At 42.0% G+C, this 18,998-nt stretch overlaps 1 protein-coding gene across 1 annotated transcript; it reads right to left on the bottom strand.

Moving 5' to 3' along the window:
- Positions 1-2,132: 2,132 nt before the first annotated feature.
- lig4 (ligase IV, DNA, ATP-dependent) lies at positions 2,133-7,544 on the bottom strand. The gene is made up of 3 exons (XM_070855715.1): positions 7,461-7,544; positions 4,130-6,200; positions 2,133-3,434 (listed from the first exon to the last, which is right to left on the bottom strand). The coding sequence occupies exons 2-3, from the start codon at positions 6,190-6,192 to the stop codon at positions 2,765-2,767; spliced, it is 2,733 nt and encodes a 910-aa protein (XP_070711816.1). The 5' UTR covers positions 6,193-6,200; positions 7,461-7,544; the 3' UTR covers positions 2,133-2,764.
- Positions 7,545-18,998: the final 11,454 nt, after the last annotated feature.

Here is an 18,998-nt window from a genome sequence, read left to right as displayed (position 1 = left end):
GATACTGAACAACAGAAGCTGCTGGCTGGATAAACAGAGCTTGTGATGACTGTTTTATTTTGAAGATTTCCAGCAGCAGACTTATTACAGTCTATACTGTGGTTGGCTTGACTCTGGGCCAGTCAGACAGGTTGGTGCTCACCTGGTTTCAGCCTCAGGCAAGATGTTCTGATCAAAAGAATGGATCCAGTCCCTTCTTTAAAGGTGTTTTTGCATGTTTAAGCCCGTTTCGAATCAAGTGCACTTCATAATTCAGCCACCGGTCTTCAAAAGCACCTGCAGCTGTCGTGTTTTAGTCATTTGAATGAGATTTTCCAGACAAACACTTATCTTCATTTATTTCTATAATCATTACATACATAAAAAAAAACAACCCGCCGAGACTCTTGGGTACTTGAGATAGGTAATCCGTAACAGTGAACAGCTCTCCTGCTTTTCTTTTGGTCAAAGTTGTGTTATTGTTGGACCATTATGCAATGCAGGTGTTTAATTCAACGAGCACTTACATCTCCACGACCACTCAGAGACGGCCTTCACAACAACCAAATAGACATGTTGTTTATTGTGATAGGTGATTTAGGTGATAAACAGCCTCGAGCCTCTCCAAGCAGATCCCAACACACTGGTGAAAAGTTGAACATCAGCAGGGTGGAAATGTCTGACACACTCCAGCAAACTGGCTCACACTTTTGTCATAAAGTTGCTAAAACAAGCAAAAGCAGAAGAGTGGTCCTTCAATTTAACTGGTGTTCATGAGGGGGAATAATCTGCTGCTTCCAGTAAAGTTGAAGCACTGGCTTTAACCATTGAGCTTGTGATTAAAGGTTCAACAGCTAACAGGGCTACAGTAAACCAGTGGTTCCCAACCTAGGGTCTGACCCCCCACAATTCTCATAAGTGTTTTGCTTTGGAGCAAATGGGAGCTTTTGCAAACATGCTAGACTGAAGCAGAGCAAAGAGTGATAGAGATAAAAGACTGATTCAGGACCAGAGTGGTGTGTATATTATAGACAGTATATACATGTTGGTCAGATATATGTATTAATAGACTCTATGATGACTTATTTATGAGGCACAAAATGAGTTGATTCTGTTGTTTTTGGCTGAATGTCTTCATTGAGGGTGGGCTGTGCTAATTGCTGCAGACAAACCTTCCCTGCAGCCACGAGCCCCTGTTTGGTCTCTATAGGAGCTCATTTATTTCAGCTGAGTGCATGCTTGCACTGGTTGTCTGGGGGCAGCCTCCAAACCATTTGTTTCTGCTCGTGTCCAGCGTGCTCGCCGGCGCCATCTCTCCAATAGCCACGACCAGCCTAATTAGAGCATTTATCCCATTAGGATGTGGTATTTCTGCAATGCTCGCTCTCAGCGGCTGTTTGCGCGGCTGCTGTTTTCATCTCCAGATCCTTAGGACTGATCATCTGCTCCTGCGCGTCCTTTATGAGGACCAGCAGTTAGAGTTTTTTTGAGACCGTCGGTTGAGCTGCAGCGACACAAGCCTCACACACTGGAATAAGCACAAGTTGGGCACCTCTAATTAAAGCCTGTCACTCAAACACTCACTCCGCATCACCTGGAAATAGTCCAGAGTGGGCGACAGGTTACAGAGTGCACTTTTTTTTAAACCAGTAATGAAGCTCACTTTGCTCTCAACCATTTTATGCTTTTGTGTTTGTTTTTGGCCGTGAGTGTCACACAGGTACAATTTTAATTAATTTATCTAACAGTGAAAAAAAACTGAACCCCACAAACCCTACAGGGAACATTACAACTTGTCAATGAGAGCCATTATTCACAGTATATGATTAGGAACAGGTGCCTCATCACTTTTACTTTGAAAATGTATTCATGCGGCATTTATGAACAACAATGCCCAGGACACCACAGGCAGCTACCCGCACCCCAGAGGCGATTGTGATGAAGGTTATAACATATCAATGAGTCCCAAGGCACATTGGTGACATTTTTGAAGACAGGAAAACATGGAGACATCTTTGTTGGAGGGCCTTGAGCTGAACCGGTTTTAACGTACCCCTGTGGTGTCCCTCAGTCTCCCTCTGCCAGCTGCAGAGTGCGCGCTGAAGAGCCGAGGCAAAGGCCATCACTTCACACAGATGAGCATTTCACTTAATTACCAATTTTGAAGACAAATTTGTTACTCCAGTCACAACCTGCGTTTTAAACCAATTCAAGACGTTTATTAGAGATGTGCTTAATATGTAATTAAACACAAGTAAAAGCACAAAGGCACAGATGCACTAATTATCCAATAATCCCCCTTTTTTCACACATGAAGCTCAGTTTGTCACCAAAATTACTACTAAGCCAGATATTCACAGAAATGATAGCTTTTAGAAAAAACCCTCAGTTTTTGGAAAAGTGGAAAACCTCTCTTCCTTTCCATAAGATGTATTGATTTGTAATGATTTGTTCATACTGGACTCCACTCTCATTAAAATGCTTAAATACTGATTACATGTATTAATAACTGCTCTGATACAAATTGAAAGGGGGGGCAGAAGCCTGTCAGCTTAAAAACTATTAACAAGCAGCCTTAATCACTCATTAAGAACACAAAAAATAAAATTCATAGTTTGCATGAAACCCCTGAGAGGTAACAACCCTGTTCAGTGCTGTATAAAATCACTTATATCACCCTAAATGTTGATTGGACTGCTTATTTTTTGACTTTTAATATATAGCTCATGACTAATTTTATTAGGAATTAAAATGTTAAATCCTGTTTATATCAGCAGAGGCCTCTTCAGACTAAGTAGTCAGTGTCGTTCATCAGATACCCTGCTTCGATTGAATCAGTGACCCATGAGTCGCTTACAATCTTAAACTTTCTCCTAAAGCAGCGCCTCAGAGTCCTTAAGTCTAGGAGTCTCGTTTCCTCTGCGATAATGACATGAGAGACTCCTTCCTTCAACTTCTGCACCACCGTCCCTCCGTGGTAGCGGAACTCCAGCGCCCTGATGTCCAAACAGGTGGCAGGTATGGCGGTTTTCGGGTCTCCGATGTCAGCGTAGCTGTCCATGTAGACCCTGAAAGGTCTGAACATGCTGGTGGGAAGGTCCTCCCAGCCGTAACGCTGCTCCACCTGGCCGACGTCCACGGCCGCAGACGCGTCTGCGCTGCCAATCCGGCCAAAAACCTCCTGCAGCTGCCGCTCATCTGTCTCCACAAAGTAGCTGTCGCCGTAGCTGTCGTACTCCTTTGCAAAGTGCTCCTTGGTAGCGGGCGACATGTGGATCATGTGACGTGGTTGCCATGGGATCACTTCCTTCTGGCTCAGGCAATCCAGGAGCCAGGCCGCCCACACCACGTCATGCTGGTTGGACGAAATCAGGTTCTTCACGCGCATGTTCTCCACACCGGCAATGACGCAGTAGGTGTCTCGCCCTGGGTTTTGAACCACAATCCCTCCGCACCTAAAGAGAGAATGACATCATTTATCCATTATTTGTCGCAAGATACTTAAGTAACTTTTGAAAGAAGAGATAACTCAGTGGATCACAGGACTTTGTGGGTTCATCACTACGATCAACCTCTTTCACATTACACAAAGATTTATCATCAAACTCTGCAGTTCCCCTCAGCTCTTATCTTCAGCGGCTTTCAGCTTATTGTTTGGGTTTACCAGCCTGTAACTTTAATGTTTTGGTTCACTGTCATTGCTCTCATCACAGCTGGTTTCAGACGCAACAGATTCTCAGCAAACAAGCTCTGACAAACCCTCTGTGTGCAACCTGTCCCAGCACAAAACAGCCAACAGAGTAGGTTAGCGACTAGCTGTTGAACATAGTGGACCATTTAGCAGCAACAGAGCCAGGGATTTCCCTCTGGAGTAGGAGATCAAAACATAGCTGAAAGGAAAGCGAACATTGGACTGACATTCATCAGGTGGACACAAACAAGACTCGAAATGAATGCTAGTGTTGCTGTGTGTCTGCTGGATGTGTCAATAAGCAACTGTGTGCTAACATGTTTGGCAAAATTCACTTAAAAGTTGAGAGGTCAGTGCTGAGCTCACAGCTTGTCTGCACTGCCCCCAAGTGGCCGCTCATCCTCATTCTATCTCCTAATTCAATAACAATTAATAAGGGCTTTTTTAACATCATGATACCTGGCCACGCCCTTTTCCAGTTCAGCCTTGGGGTGGTCCTCTGTGCCATTCAGGATGCAGAACTCCACATCCTCAAACATATCCGTCTCCTTGGTAACCCCGGAGAGGTCCTGCGGCTTGAAGTGGTCGATGATCCCGACCACCTTCTTGGGTTTGGCCGGCAGCTTGCGCTTCTTCTTCTGTGGTTCGTCGTCATCGATGCGAAGGTGCCGGGAGGCGAGTTTTCCAGACGCCTTGCTGCGAAACTCATCCAGCTCTGCCAGAGTCATGCACTGGTGCCACTCCTTGTCATCACGGATCTTCTCGATCCTGGGGAAGCGCAGGGTGCAGTTGGTTTTATACATGTCGCTTCCGACTATTTCAGCCGCCTTGACCTGGATGATGACTGAGTTGCAGGGTTCGATGTAAACTTCTGGTCTCTCTGTTCCACATAAGATGGATGCTGGTGGGTCATTTTTTCGATAGACTTTCCAGTGCTTGGCTAGCTTTAAACCAAGGTCATACAGCTCCTTCATGGTGTAGCCAGAGCCGATGCGGCAGAGAGTGTGGAAAACCGAGGGTTTCTCGCCAGGCTTTGGAGCTTCAGCAACGGCGCATAAGAAATGGGACATCATGCCCCCCCGTCTCCCTTTCCCCCAGTAGCCACCGACAATCAGCAGGTCGAGCTCATCCATCAAGCCATCCATATATTCTGGCTTTATTTTTAGCCATCCCTCCCCTCGCTTGTCAGGTTTGTAGATGGATGAAGGATCCTTCACCATGATCCCCTCTTCTCTGTTGTCAATGGCGTCGTTGAGTGCGTTCACCACCTCCTGCATGGTTCGGCCATCAGTCTTTGGCACCAGGTGTATCCTTCCTTTGACTGGGTTGAAAACTGTCTGAAGGGTCTCATAGCGCTTCTTCAGTGTTTCCTTGCCGAGTTTCTGGTCATTGACTAACAGCACATCAAACACGCAGAAGCACGTCTGTAGCTCAGAGTCGTCCACGAGTCTCTTGATGTCGAATTTGCTCCCTTTCTGCATGAAGGTCTCTGTGGTCGGGCTGAACGCCATCATCTCGCCATCGAGGATGCAGTTTACAACGTGGCTTTTAAAAACGTTGTGGATGTGAGGTGTCAGTGAGCCCTCGAGTGGGGATCCTCCAAACTGCTGGGTGTATTCAAAAGCATTTCGGCTAAAGTACTTGTACACATCCCCGTCTTTGTGCAGTTGTATACGCTCCCCATCCAGCTTGGTCTGAATGTAGAAAGGGCTGTTTCCCATCTGTTTCTCCACATTGCGGATGTTCGCCACAGCTGCCAACATAGGCTTGAAAGCAGAGAAGAGTCCAATAGAGACCTCACTTAAAGAAACAGAGGGATTGTGGAGCTGCTGGCACACCTTGTTTAAGTCAGTGTTGACATTGTAGAAGTCAGCAGCATCCGGGTGGAAGACTTGGAGGACGATTTCTTTGCTGATCCCGAGCTTCATGTCCTTCAGGATCATTCTAATGAGCCATTTTTGCTCGAGAGCTGAGCTCTGAGTGATGAGGTGAAGCAGACTCTTTTTCACAAGATCCTTCTGCTTGCTGGCATTGTTCATGGCCACTGAGTCCAGAAAGTCATTGACCTCTTTGATGCTGAGGGTTCCCTGGCTGGTGCAACGTTTCTTCAGCACAAAGTACGCCATTCCGGCAAAGTCTCCAGCTTCTCCTTGGGACGTAGTGGGAGCACGGTAGTTCAGCAGTTTGTTGGCTTCTGGGCCATTCTTTGGGAGGCCTAATACATCGATGTAGAGTTTAGCTAGCATGTTCTCTTTGATGCCATACGCCATGCGCTCTCGTTCAAAGGCGGGGACTATGAGGCGTATCGCTGGGTAGAAAGAATCTGTGGTTCGGGGGTTGTCTTTGTGGAGGGCAGAGTGAAACTTCCTCCATGACTCTATGAAATCATGAAGGATCTTGGATTTATCTGGGCGGAGTTTAGACTTCTGGATTTTTTCTAAAGTGGTACACAGGTGGAGAAAAGGAACCTGAGCTGCAACAGAGGGCTGACCTTCAGTGCCGCTTTTGGAAGTTCCCTCCATGTTGAAATCTGTAAAACATGTCAGAGATAAAGATCAGCCTGGTAGAGGCAAATCAACAATGCACTTTGCAGTTTGGACATACTTCATTCTTTCCAATATAGAGCTGTAACCGTTGATTGATTCATTCATTAGTGGATCAACAGCTCTATTCAGCAAGTATTCTGATAACTGATTACCCGTTATGTCATTTTTCAAACAAATACCAAATAATTTGAAATTTAATTAACAAATTAAATTTGTTGCTTTCCTTTGCCTTGTGTAATAGTAAAGAGAATATATATGGGCTTTGGTCTTCAAAAGTATTTGTGAAAAAAGTTAAAATTCAAAGATTTGAATATCAACAATCAGCAGCATCCGTGTGAAAACATCAGTGTTTTCACCCCAAAGGGCTTATGTGCCATTTGTTTGTCTGTTTATCAGCAGAATTACAGAATTGTATAGTTTTTAATTTCAACAGTGAAAACTACCTTTTGATAGTGAAAATAAGAGTTAGTTGCAGCCCTACAATCATATCAGTGACAGTATTTAATGTAATCCCTTAAACAATGAACTGACCAAAGTAACATTAGATCATAATATGAACATAGAATTGAGAATTGGGCAAAGATTGACAAGTAAAGCACCACTTTATGTACAATACAAAACTAAAATAAACGATTAGGAGACAAACATAAATACAATAAAGTACACATTACTAAATTAAAAGTTTCCTCTCAATTCTTACTGTTCCAGGCTCCTTAGCTGCAGGTTACTGGTGCACAGGGTCAAACTTCAACATGTTCTGGCTTGTCTCACAACAACATGGGCTGTTTTATGAGCTAATAATAAAAACGGTCTAAACATGATGGCAGATATCTGATTTAATGCTATGTTTGACAATAATGTGAAGTAAAGCAGCTTGTACTAGTCATTAGTTACTAATAGTCCATTTAAATGTATATTTGTTAACATTTATTGCTGTTAAACAACACTACTGCTGACTCCGGTCATTTTCAAAATAAAAGTATCTGTTGACATAAGACGACTGTGCTGTACAGGCATGTTTATACAACAGGTAAAATATAAGGCAGTATTTCAGAGTATTTTTGTGATTTCAGTGGCACCTTAATGTGATATTCTGTTCACAGAAAACAAAAGGTGAATTAAAAGTTTAAAGCTCGTTGCGCCTTCACTTTGAAACCTAAGGCGGAAGTTTAGCTCTTCTATCTGAAGAAGAGTAAAGTTAACATGTTAGTCAAATAGTCAAAAATACCAGATTTTAGTCTTACCTTGTTCTTATCCTCCAAGTAAAGAGAAGTATTGACTCCTCATAGCGAGTTACATGTTAAACACTTCCTAGTCCTCCAAGCAGGGAGGGTCCTCCTGGCAAAACGGTCCCCCGGAAACAAGAGCGAAAGTCTTGTGTTCCTCTACAGTGTTGATTCGTGTCTAAAAAATTAGATATTAATCAACTAAACTGCAGTAAAGTGGAGCTGAAATCCAACAGTTGGCTTTGTGTATATTAAATCTGAAATTCCTTATTAGGCATAATGTTTATCTTATTCAAACATTCTGCCCTATTGTGCATGTGTTGTTTTAGATCCATTGTGCTGCATTTCCTTTGTTGTGTTTTTCCTTTTGTATATAAAATCTGATAAAGCAAACATGAACTTTTTCTGATTTAATCTGATTAAATCATAATATTGAGGAATGTGTATATGTCCCTGTGGACATATTATTGTTGCTCCGGTCTCCACCAGCAGAGGGACACTGGGATGCTGCAGTACTGAGGAAGTGCAGGCACAGAGCTGTTTACCATCCTGGGCCTGGAGCCTGTGAGTCAGTAGTAAGCTGGTAGTAAAACACAGGAATGAGTCCTTGTTGACCACAAGAAGGCGTTTCTCTTTACTACAATTGTTATGTAAGACTGGATTCCTCTGGTAGCAGGTAGTAACATTAATAAAACCTCCCTGCCCAGTCATTAATGCAGTAATAGTGCTGTGACAGGAACTATGACAGGGATGATGATTATGGTGAAGCAAAATGGATCTGGATTTTAAAGACATTTCAACTGATGTTTTTACAGACAAATTCTTTATGGTAAATCTAATTGTATCTCTCTTCTTATTTAAGGAGTAAATGGAAAACAACAAGGGTGATTTGTGCATGACAAGTTGTGGCTCTTTGTAGACAACACAACAGCAAAGTCAACCAGGAATCAGCAGAAAGTGACATTCTGGATGAGAGTTAATGATTTGAATGATGACACCTTGTCTGTTTCTCACCATTGCTCTAAGCTGCCACTAAAACCAGGCTATCCATATTTTTTCTGGAAAATAATGAGAGCTGCAGGAGACACTAATGCGCCTGATAAGACTTGCAAATTGGTTTCAGGCAACAACAAAAACTAATTGCTGGGCACTATCCAGCCTGTCATATACTTTGAATTGCTCTGATTTGCAAATGCAGGCACATTTGACCTGAGCTGACATGTAAGAGATTCTTTCATTTAAGACTGTTTGGATGACACCGTCACGGCTTTTAACCTCGTGCTGTGTTTTCATTACAAACTCGTTTTGACACACCATTAGGTGAAAGCTGGTGTGATTCCAAGTACACGCTATTACTTGTAAAGTGATGCCAAAACATTCCAGCGATGCTTTTCTCACGATCAAAAGCATGTGAGGCACCACGCCTCATGTTTTCTTTATCTTTTTTTTTGTAGTTTATTTCTTTATTTTAATGGCGGCTTCAGTGTCTTTGAGCAAGACTGTGAATCTTTTGCAGGACGGCTGCTCAGTCACTGACCTCAACCTTTGACCTGTGTGTGTGTGTGTGTGTGTTATGTTATATCAAATAGTATTCTTAACTTATGTATTAAGTTGTTTGTATAGGGAGGTGGGGGATGGACCCCTATGAGGTTCACGGATGAATTGATTAATAAATAGATACGATAATGATAGTCATCATCGTAGTTTCATCACTGGTAGTAATCAGTACAGATAACTCTGTGGACAAGAATGATTTCTAGTTTAAACATGTGAAAAACAAAATTGAGAAGGTAACACTTGCCATATTTATACAGTAAGTCTGTAGAGATGTAATGAGTGGTTTATAGCACACTATAATGTGGTTGTTAGCAGATACAAGTGGTTATTAATGTGTTTGTCCACACATATACTCCTGTGCTGTATAAACAGACAAAACAAAGGGATGCCTTTGTAATAATAGAGCAGCTGCAGTCTAATGGGGGGGGGGGGTTGATCTGAAAAACACAGTAGACTGGCTCCTCACTATAGCAGCTGCTTAAATGTGTGTTTATTGCCTCCTGCTGTCCAACAGGGGGCGGCCTGTGTCTGTGCAGGATGTCGCTGAGCCCTGAGTCACACAGCCAGAGTTGTTTACCTGTCTGCTGCTGCAGTGGAGGATTCTGGGATATGTGCGGGGAGGGATGAGGTCCATTTGGAGCCACTATGTGCTCCAGCAGCGAACCCGCTGTGTCTTCACCTCACACACAATGCAGTGCGATGGAGAGGAAAGCTGGCTGAATGGCTGTTTATACTGTATGTCTGTGTACAGTGTGCATGCACCTGTGCCTATGTGGGAGTGGGTGATGCTGCACAGGCTGCAGTGCAAGGGCCCACCCCCGCCCTACACACATACGCACACAGTGTCTCTGCAGTAAACTGAGCCTGTCATGCTGTCATGCAGCAGGCAGTGGAGTTACATAAGCCCTGCTGGATGTGCTGCTGCACTACAACGAGCAGAGACCTAAAAGACAGTAAACAACTGACGTCACTGCTTCCGTGGCATGCATCAGCTCGCACTGGGACTGAGAGGGAAAGGAGGGAGGAGGAGGAGGAGGAGGAGGAAGGGGGTGTTTATAGTGTGTTGGTGTAGGACTGAGTGAGATTTTGGCATGGAGGCACAGAGGGAAGGAAGAGTATTGGGCAGAGTAATCGAGCTAAAATCCCCCCTCGACATGGCTGATGATTAAGCGCCGCATCAGCCTCCTCGCTCAGAGCGACTTGTTGGTGATGTGTGGCTGCAGAGACAGTCATAAACACTTCCTGTCTCTTGCTGGCCGCTGACACACTGAGAAATGTGTTGTGCCAAAAAGCTTCCCATTGATTATCTGCACTGATTGTACAACTTTTAGTAAAGGACACTGATGTGGTGAGATAAAAGAGAAAAGATGTTTAACCAGTCAAAGGGGGTTTAATGAAGACATATATCATATTATATTATATACTTTTATAGTAGTGTGTAATATATTGCGCTTATGCTTACAAACAAACACAATATTTGATTACATTATTTAACTGACATAATATAATAGATGTAGTACAATATGTTGTATGTGATCCTCTATCATGCTACACAGCATATGGTGCCCTATTATAAGATACTTTGCTGACTTTGCTTTTACTTATTACTGCACTATTAGTGTATGGGCCAACACTGGTCATGTTCTCTGTAAGTAGTATTTCTTGCCAAGAAATTTTGACTTGAGTTGCTCTTGTATAGTTACTTTACTATACTATTACTAATATCTGATGCTGCTCATGTGGGAATTCTTGAATCCTTAATTTTGAATTCCTGAATCGTTGGGTCTCTCTCTAATTAAAGAGTTTGGTCTAGACCTGCTCTTCATGTAAAGCGTCTTGAGATAACGCTGTTGTGAATTGGCGCTATATAAACAAAGATTGATTGATTGATTGATTGATTGATTACTTACTTCTTAATTATTACTTCCTAATTATTTCTTTGCTGATCTGTAGTTCTCAGATTTTGCACAGTTACGACATATTTTCCTCTCTGGGGATTAATAAAGTCTTACCTCATGTTATCTAATTTGCTAGATTAAGTGAGACAACTATAAAATGAGGTATGGCATGAATGCAGTGTTTGGCTGTTTTCAGGTAGTATAGCGCACCAGGTGCAGATGGTAGCCCGAAGGCTAAAGCTGGCATACATTACCCACAAACACAACTACGTTGCACATATGGGTGTGTGCTTTCAGTACAGTATGTACTCACTTGTACGGTGCCTAATGTGTGTTCCCAGCAGTTGTTTTATAAACAGAATGAAGGAAAAAAAATCTGCGCACATGCCAAAGCCGCTTTTGATGCACGGCTGCCTTAAGGCAAGATTGAACTCCTCACCACATAATCGAGGACAGGGAGATCCTGTTCACCTAAATTGCAGAGCACAAAATATTGTGCTAGGCTTTCTTTCAGCTGGCAGAGCGAGCCAGACAGTACCCAGTGACCTTCGACTAAAATTAGATCAGCTTCACACATCATTGCCATTCCACACTGCGATCTGCCCTCTTTAATAGCTTTCTATTTTTCTGTCTCTCCCCTTGAATCTCTGTCATAACGCGCTGTGTCATAACAGCTCTTACTCTGTCTCTCTGTTATGAAATTGAATTTCCGATAAAATCCCGGATCGCTCTGTGTTTTCATGAGACTGACTGGACAGCCAGCTGACCTGTGCAGAGGTCTTGCTCAGTTACATCATGTGGCATCATAGCAGAGGGATGGAGAGGTCGCCATAGCAGCCCTTCAGTGACCCCGACTCGGCCTTGGTTTGGGTTATAGCATGAGATAATAGCCCCTGCAGCAATAAAGTGAAGCAGATGGACTCACAAAGAAGGTCAGGGTTAGATTATGAGCATCTAGTAAAAAGCGCAAAAGTGCACTGTAGGGGTTTAACCAGTGAGTTTACTAATATGTAACTGAAGTTAGTGTTGTTCTTCAGTGACCAGATGGAGGTTTTCCAACTAAAGCTGCATAAAAGTAGTCTGTTACTTTTTAATAACATTTTATTTATTAAGTTATTTATTCAAGGGAGAACTAATCATAAACCAGAAATCACCAGAACATGTATTTTCTTGTGCTCCTTGTATCACTATGCCTAGTTAAATGAACTACAATCTAGAAAGGCTCAGGTGTCACTGGGCCTAATTAAGGCATGGAAAGTCATAAACGTCGTTGTTGGGTCCATCATCAGCAGTATTGCATCTGTGTTTGAAGGGACGTGTCGGCTTGATGCCATACACCTTCACCCATGCTTCTTTCCACTGACACATAAGCCCTTCTGGATTGGCAGTTGCCCATTTTGCTGGCTAAAATTAAATGCTGCTTTTGACACCTCTGATCACGCCACGGTGATATTTGGCCACAGTTATTTGTTCAAGCCATAGGCCGACACATCAGGATCTGCATCTGATTGGCCCTCCTCTTACTTGTCTCACAGGAAATTTGTAGTTTCCAAAGTGAACTATATTTCTTCTTGTGCTGTGGGATGCGGTGTGCCTCAGGGCTTCTCTTGGGCATCATTATTCACAGCTTTGACTGAATATTCTATTATTTGTATGTGGATGATACACAACTTTATATAATAGTCATCTTGCATCATCTCACATGTGGTAATTACTTAAATTGGGTAGTTGATCTACAGAAATTAATAGCCAATAACTTTGATAATCAATTCATTGTTTCAGTTACTGTGTTGCAAAACACCTGTGACCTTGAGACATCACTGTTGAGTATTTTCTGACATTTTATATCAATACATTACATCAAGCAATCAACATATCAGCAGCAAACACTCCTACAAAGACCCCATCTAAACCTGCTTTGTGTAACCGAAACACATTGCGTTTTGCATTGTTGTATATTCACGTTATTAAGCATGATTCAATCCATTCACAAATTTGTTTAAAGTTACCATTCAGCTATATTTGACAGCTAAACCTTGAATGAGTCATTGACAAGTCTGTCAGCTCATTGTCATGTACAAACCAGAGGTACCTGCCCTCGAAATAAACATAGAGTGCTACTGTATACATTGTTATCCAAATAGCCTTTCAGCCTCTTAAGTGTTTGTGTGACTAGCTAAAGCAGAAAGGATGTCATGGATTATCCTGGGAAATGCAAATTTCTTTTTATGTAAACAATGAATATCTGTAGCAATTTTCACAGCAATCCATTGTCCATCCAGTAGTCGAGACATCAAAAACACCCATGCTAACTTCATGGAAAAGTCAGTAGAATTATTTGTCTGGGAATCAGTTGATATTATGCTTATATGGTGCATATCTTTCAAGACATTTGTAGTTTAACAAATTATCATAAATTGAGTGACAGGCAGAAAAGTAGTGGTGGTCTTCCATCGTGAAGTTTGAAAACATTAGTGTGGGACAAGGTTATTATATTTGCTAAACTAACTAAAAACTAAGTCAGCTCACAAGGTGTTATGTTTGTAATACCAATGCTGAACTTCTTAAATCTGCCCCTGACACATACCCCTCAAATTATAATAACAAAAAAACTAAAAGCTAATACTGCAATCAATAAAAAGTAAACTAAAACTAAAATGTTTTAAGCAATAAAAACTAAACTGAAACAAGCAAACCAAATCTGGAAACAAACTGAAACTAAACCAAAGTGAAAGCAAAAATTAAAAATTAAACAAAAGAAACTAATGAAATATACAAAACGATAATTACACTGGTTTGAGGGGGCACATAGCTCATCGTGGCCCCCAGACCTGCAAATGAGTGAATCCAGCCCTGCTGTTGACTCTGTTCAGCTGAGTGTCTCTGCAGTGTGAACATGCAGGGAAAAGGCCTCACAGCAGGTCATTTAAAGTCCTCCTTTAAAACATGCACTTGCAGTGTTGGCATTTATATTACCAGACGTCTCTTCCAGTAAGGTCATATTATCGATCACATTGTGTTCTGAACACTGTGGCTGCTGTAGCTGTTATCCTTTGCAGTGTCATTATCCGGGTGTTTTCTTTGAACTCTGTGACTGATAACTGCTCCTTCAGATGCTGTACACAGACGCTATCAGCAGCCCTGCAGAACACAACAAGACAGCACCCTCTGATGCATCTTACACAACATCATGCTCTCACCGGCCCTGCTTTAAGATACAGAACTCTGCTCAAAAACATTACATAACTGTCAAATTGGTAGCGGTGCAATGTTCTGAGGGAGTGTGACATCTTGTTGCACACCGGGGTCAAACTTTGATTCAAACCAGGGAATGGTGCCACGGCAGTAGGCTTTGAAGTTTGATCTTAGATACTGTTCAGTGGGACATGAAGTCTGAATTGTCCCATTCAGTACATTACTGCTAGGTCATTTACCTTTATTAATCTATTCATTGCCATTCTTTCGCAGCAGAGTCGCAGCTGATGAAGCAGGGACCAAACATACAATCACACCGGTGTTTCACCACAAAAACATCAATTAAGATCATTTATGCTCCTTTGAAACTTTAATGACAGGGCAGGATTGATTTCTTTATCTCAGCATTAAAATTGCCCACAGGGACCATTAATCAATCACAGTTATGCTCCCTTTTATGTTGTTTACTTCTCCGTGTTATCGGCATGTTTTTTTTCGTTTTCCTCAGGCCAGGACTTTGGTCCTTGGTGTGCGGTGCCAATCTGAGACTTGGCACAGTCCATAATCCAATGAGCAAGTGGAGCAGCTACAGTCTGGTCATTAGTAAACAAACATTTACTCACTGCCTCTCTCTGCTCAGACTGGCTGTGAGGCTTGGAGCAGAGCTGTCTGAATGTCTGAATTATCTGCATTTTGGAGGTGCAAGACTGTGCACGTCTGACACTGTGTTTAAAGTCATTAATAATTTGACTCTCTTGATCAGGGCCTGCACCAACTCATGAGGCAGTGTGTCATAACCACATAAACATTTAGCTGCTTTAAGTGAATGAAATAAAAGTTCACTTTCTGATATAAAGCGCTTGCAAGCTATGACTAATACTTTATTAATGGTTGATAAATCATGTACTCATTTGGTACAGATCAGTTAAAAACAACATTTGGGTTACCAGGTTGTTTCTCCTCCTCATTAATAAAGGTTAATGGGCTCTAACCTTTTAATTAGGCATCAATTGATCGCTCAGTAAACCCCTCTCCTGAGGGGAGATTGTCCAATCACAGCTTAGCAACCGTAACCAAGCTCTGGTGCTTTTTAGGTGTAAGAGTTGGGTTTCTCAGGGTGTTTACTCTAATGCTCTAATGTAAGCCAATTGTTAGCACGTCTAGCTAACTAACTTACAACCTACAGCGGTAACCAAATGTTGACTGCATTAGCTTTTGGGGTTATATTATATAGTTTACTGTTTCTATAAGAATAAGCGTTACGACACCCTGTTCACCTCCCATCTCTGCTTTACACATCAGTAGGACAAAACCATGCATCAAGTCCATTTTTTGTTGGAAAAAGGAGAACTTTGACTGCACAACAGCCATCTAACAGCTCTTCTCATAACACAGGCAGGCGTGTCTTATTTAGTTGTGTAAGCATGAGGCATGTAATGAAAGGTCACGCTCTGTTTACAGCACACTTGCCAATAATACTGAGATAATTTCATGTTTATTTTGTTTGTTGGACACCTTGGTGCAGCCTGTCACAGCTACCCAAAGCAAGTTGTTCCTTTGTTCCATCGCTGCTCATCTGGTTTTTAAGTTTTCTGCACCTGCTGCTGATTTCAGGGCAGTTTGGATCTTCGTTCTCTGCTATATTTGTGTGTTTGTAAAGCACAGAGTACACGCAGGCCTCTTGCACAGGGTCATTGCTGGATTTGGACGGAAAGTTTTGGGTGCAGCATCTTTGCGTGTCACCGCTCTCCATTAAGCCCCTCTGAATGTGTGTCTCCAACTTTGTCCTGTTCTTTAAGCTTTAGCCCCGTGGCTGGCATGTTTGACGGATGATTTACTTGGCTGCTGAGCACGCAAACCTGCCCCTGGTGTGACCTCTGTTTGGTGGGTGTTGTGCTGCTGACTAGAATTCCTATAGGTACTAACCCAGTCCAATTAATAGGATTGGGCCTGGTTTCAAACTCCTGCAGACGGCTGCTGGGCATATGGGAAGCAGTTGCACCGTGGAATGGCATTCCTGTGTACATGCTGCAAAAACTTTCAACTCATACAGAAAGTAGGCAATTCAAGTCCTTGATTGACTAAATGAACAGAAGCTCTGTAGAGTTGCTCTCACATAAAACTTTCCAAAAAGAACGACTATAAATCTTGTTTCATACAACCTCATATGACCATTTAATCTTTCACTTGAATGTAGCTCCAAGTAACACCAACATAAGAATGAATGTCAGAGAAATATCTTATTCAAACAAAAGGTTTTAGCTGTACAGGAAGTTGAACTGGGACTCTGCACACAAAGCAAAATGGTTGCAACACCTCTTTTATTGTGTTTAACAGCAGGTGTATACATATGATTGTCACACATGTGCTTTTTGTGTGCAGGCGTCTATTTTTACTTTCAACACACTGATATGTTTATGTGCAAACCGTGACCCAGTCCCACACCAGCATGAGGCCGCAGAGGAGATGCATGGTGGCAGCGCACAATTGGAACTGGATGGGTTCCATGAATAGAAACCTTTGGAAAGAAATATTGACCTCGTCTGTGCGTCAATAACGCACAGACATGTAACAGAAACACGTCAGTGCTCCATTTTCAGCAAACATGAGGGGGAATTTCCATAGATGGAGCTGACTCTAAAATGGTGTGTGTGTGTGTGTTCAGCATGCACAAGCTGAGTGGGTCTTTATCTTTGTTGTGTGAAGGTAAAAGCCCGGTTATTGGTCATAAAAGTGCACACGTCAGAACACAGTGAGCTCAGACCATGTGTGTAAAGCTTAGCTTTTGGTTGCGTTTCTTTATTCGAGCACAGTTTGGATGTGTGTGTGTGTGTGTGTGTGTGTGTGTGTTTGTGTGTGTTCCCCTATGGCCCAGGTAACACTGGGACATGTACTTTCTGATAGATTAAGCCTTACATAACTCCACATTCCTCTAAGCAGGTAAACAAGCACCAGGACTAAGGTCGAAAACAGCGAGACACCGGCTCCAGTAGGGAGCCAGACACGGCAGGCTGAGCAGATCCGAGCCTCAGTGACCCACATGCACACAATCTCAAGCTGTCATTAAAATCTGCATGGTTTAGAAAGCTCAGCTATCAACAAGAACTGTAGGCATCCATTTGTGCAGTCAGTTAATTGCCAGTGTAGTACAGTGACAGTCTCCATCGAAGGTCAAGCAATGCTAAAAGAATGTTTGGAAGACTGAAATATGCTGCAAACATGCCAAAAAGCCCTACACGGTTCCATTGTAGTTGAAATGCCTTCAGTCATATAAGGAGATACTGGTGCTCGGAGAAATGCTGCACGTAATAGAAAGAACTGGAGTCTTTCTTTATATTCAAAGTCAGCAGCTAGTGCAAGCATCTTATCATCTTCTCACAGGACAAATGTTAAGTGACAGAAAGCCAAACTCATATGTATGATGTGCAAGCAGTATTTAGTTACAGTTAAATATTTCATGCTAATTTATACCCCCACCACACACTTCAGAGGAAAATATTGTACATTTATCTGATATCTGTAGTTTTTATTCTCTTTGCAAATTTATATTTTTATTTACAACATGCAAGGTCTCTTTATAAAATGATGTACAGACTAATTCTAAGCTTGCTTTGACCTAGGCTGGCTGTTTCCCTCTGCAACTAAGCTAACCACCTGCTGGCTTCATACCTTATTTTGACAACAGAGTGTTGCTTCTTGAAAAAAATTATGTGTAATTTATCAATATACATATTACATTATGGTATTTTTCATTGTACTAGCATCCTGTGGCCGGAAGTGTGGCTAGTAAAAGGTTAAATGCCAGAATGTTGGACTTTAAGTAGATGGATTTAGATAGTTTTCCTCATTTGGCAATGCAGTGAGTGCCAAATGTTTAGAGCAAAGTTCACAAAAGTCTGGGTTCAAAAAGGAATTTGAGGGAAGCACAAGGAGCCTGCAGTGTAACAGGAGTGAGCATGAAATAATTCTTCTCTTCATTCATCCACAGGCCACACACTTACGCTAATGGAAAGATAAGATAAGATAAACTTTACTGTACCCTGAGGTAAAACTTGGCTCACAGCCTCAGAGCTACGGCTGTTTAAAGAAACCCAAAAACAGGCTTTGACAGATGCAGACAGACAGGTTACATTACACGACATCAAGCCGACTGCATTAATGTGAAATACGCACATGATTGTCATGCAACCTCCACGTTGAAGCATTACCCAGACTGTTAATTAAGGCTTTAATTGCATACTGACACATGTAGTATTTGTAGCTGTTGAACCTACAGGCTGAGAGGCAGCTATGGTGTTCGTTTCATCACTCTTCTTTTCCCGTTACGGGAGCAGGAGCCTCGCTAATACATCTACAGAGATGAGATTAGAAGAATGTATAGAAGGAAAAGAAGATTTGGACTCTGGGTAACATGAGTCTCTCAGGCTGCTTTAATTCTATTTTAAAGCAAATTCACATAATATCATTGCATTCTAAATTATTCAATACAGTTGGAAATAAAGCTTTTATAGTTCAAATTCAATTCAAGTTCATAGGTTTGTTCTGGGACCAATAGCTTTTTACTAGCTATATGCATAAGTTCCTGACATAGTCTACATACAGTTTGGCCACTATATCACCAATCTAACACAAGTTGGAAAACTTGTGGGTATCAAACAAGCATTTTCTATCGTTAGCTTGCCAACACACACACACACACACACACACACACACACACACACACACAAGCTAATCTGCCATCATTTCTTCTGGCATCACAAAACTATGTTCTTGATGTTTATTGTTATTCTTGTGATATTCTGTTGATTAATTGTTGAAGGTGAAATATTTGGATTATAGCTGCAGGTCATTAAAGGCCCCATATTGTGCAAAATGCACTTTTTTAATGTCTTTTCAACATAAATTT

The sequence above is a fragment of the Pempheris klunzingeri genome, chromosome 24 (assembly GCF_042242105.1).
Source record: "Pempheris klunzingeri isolate RE-2024b chromosome 24, fPemKlu1.hap1, whole genome shotgun sequence".
In the NCBI taxonomy this organism is placed as follows: Eukaryota; Metazoa; Chordata; class Actinopteri; order Acropomatiformes; family Pempheridae; genus Pempheris; species Pempheris klunzingeri.
This window is presented reverse-complemented; position numbering and strand designations above follow the sequence as displayed.

Excerpts from the sequence above, each read along its gene's own strand:
- lig4 (XM_070855715.1), bottom strand. The coding sequence starts at position 6,192 with ATGGAGGGAACTTCCAAAAGCGGCACTGAAGGTCAGCCCTCTGTTGCA. Across the intron at positions 3,435-4,129 it reads CTGGAAAAGGGCGTGGCCAG|GTGCGGAGGGATTGTGGTTC; the intron begins GTATCATGATGT and ends TTCTCTCTTTAG.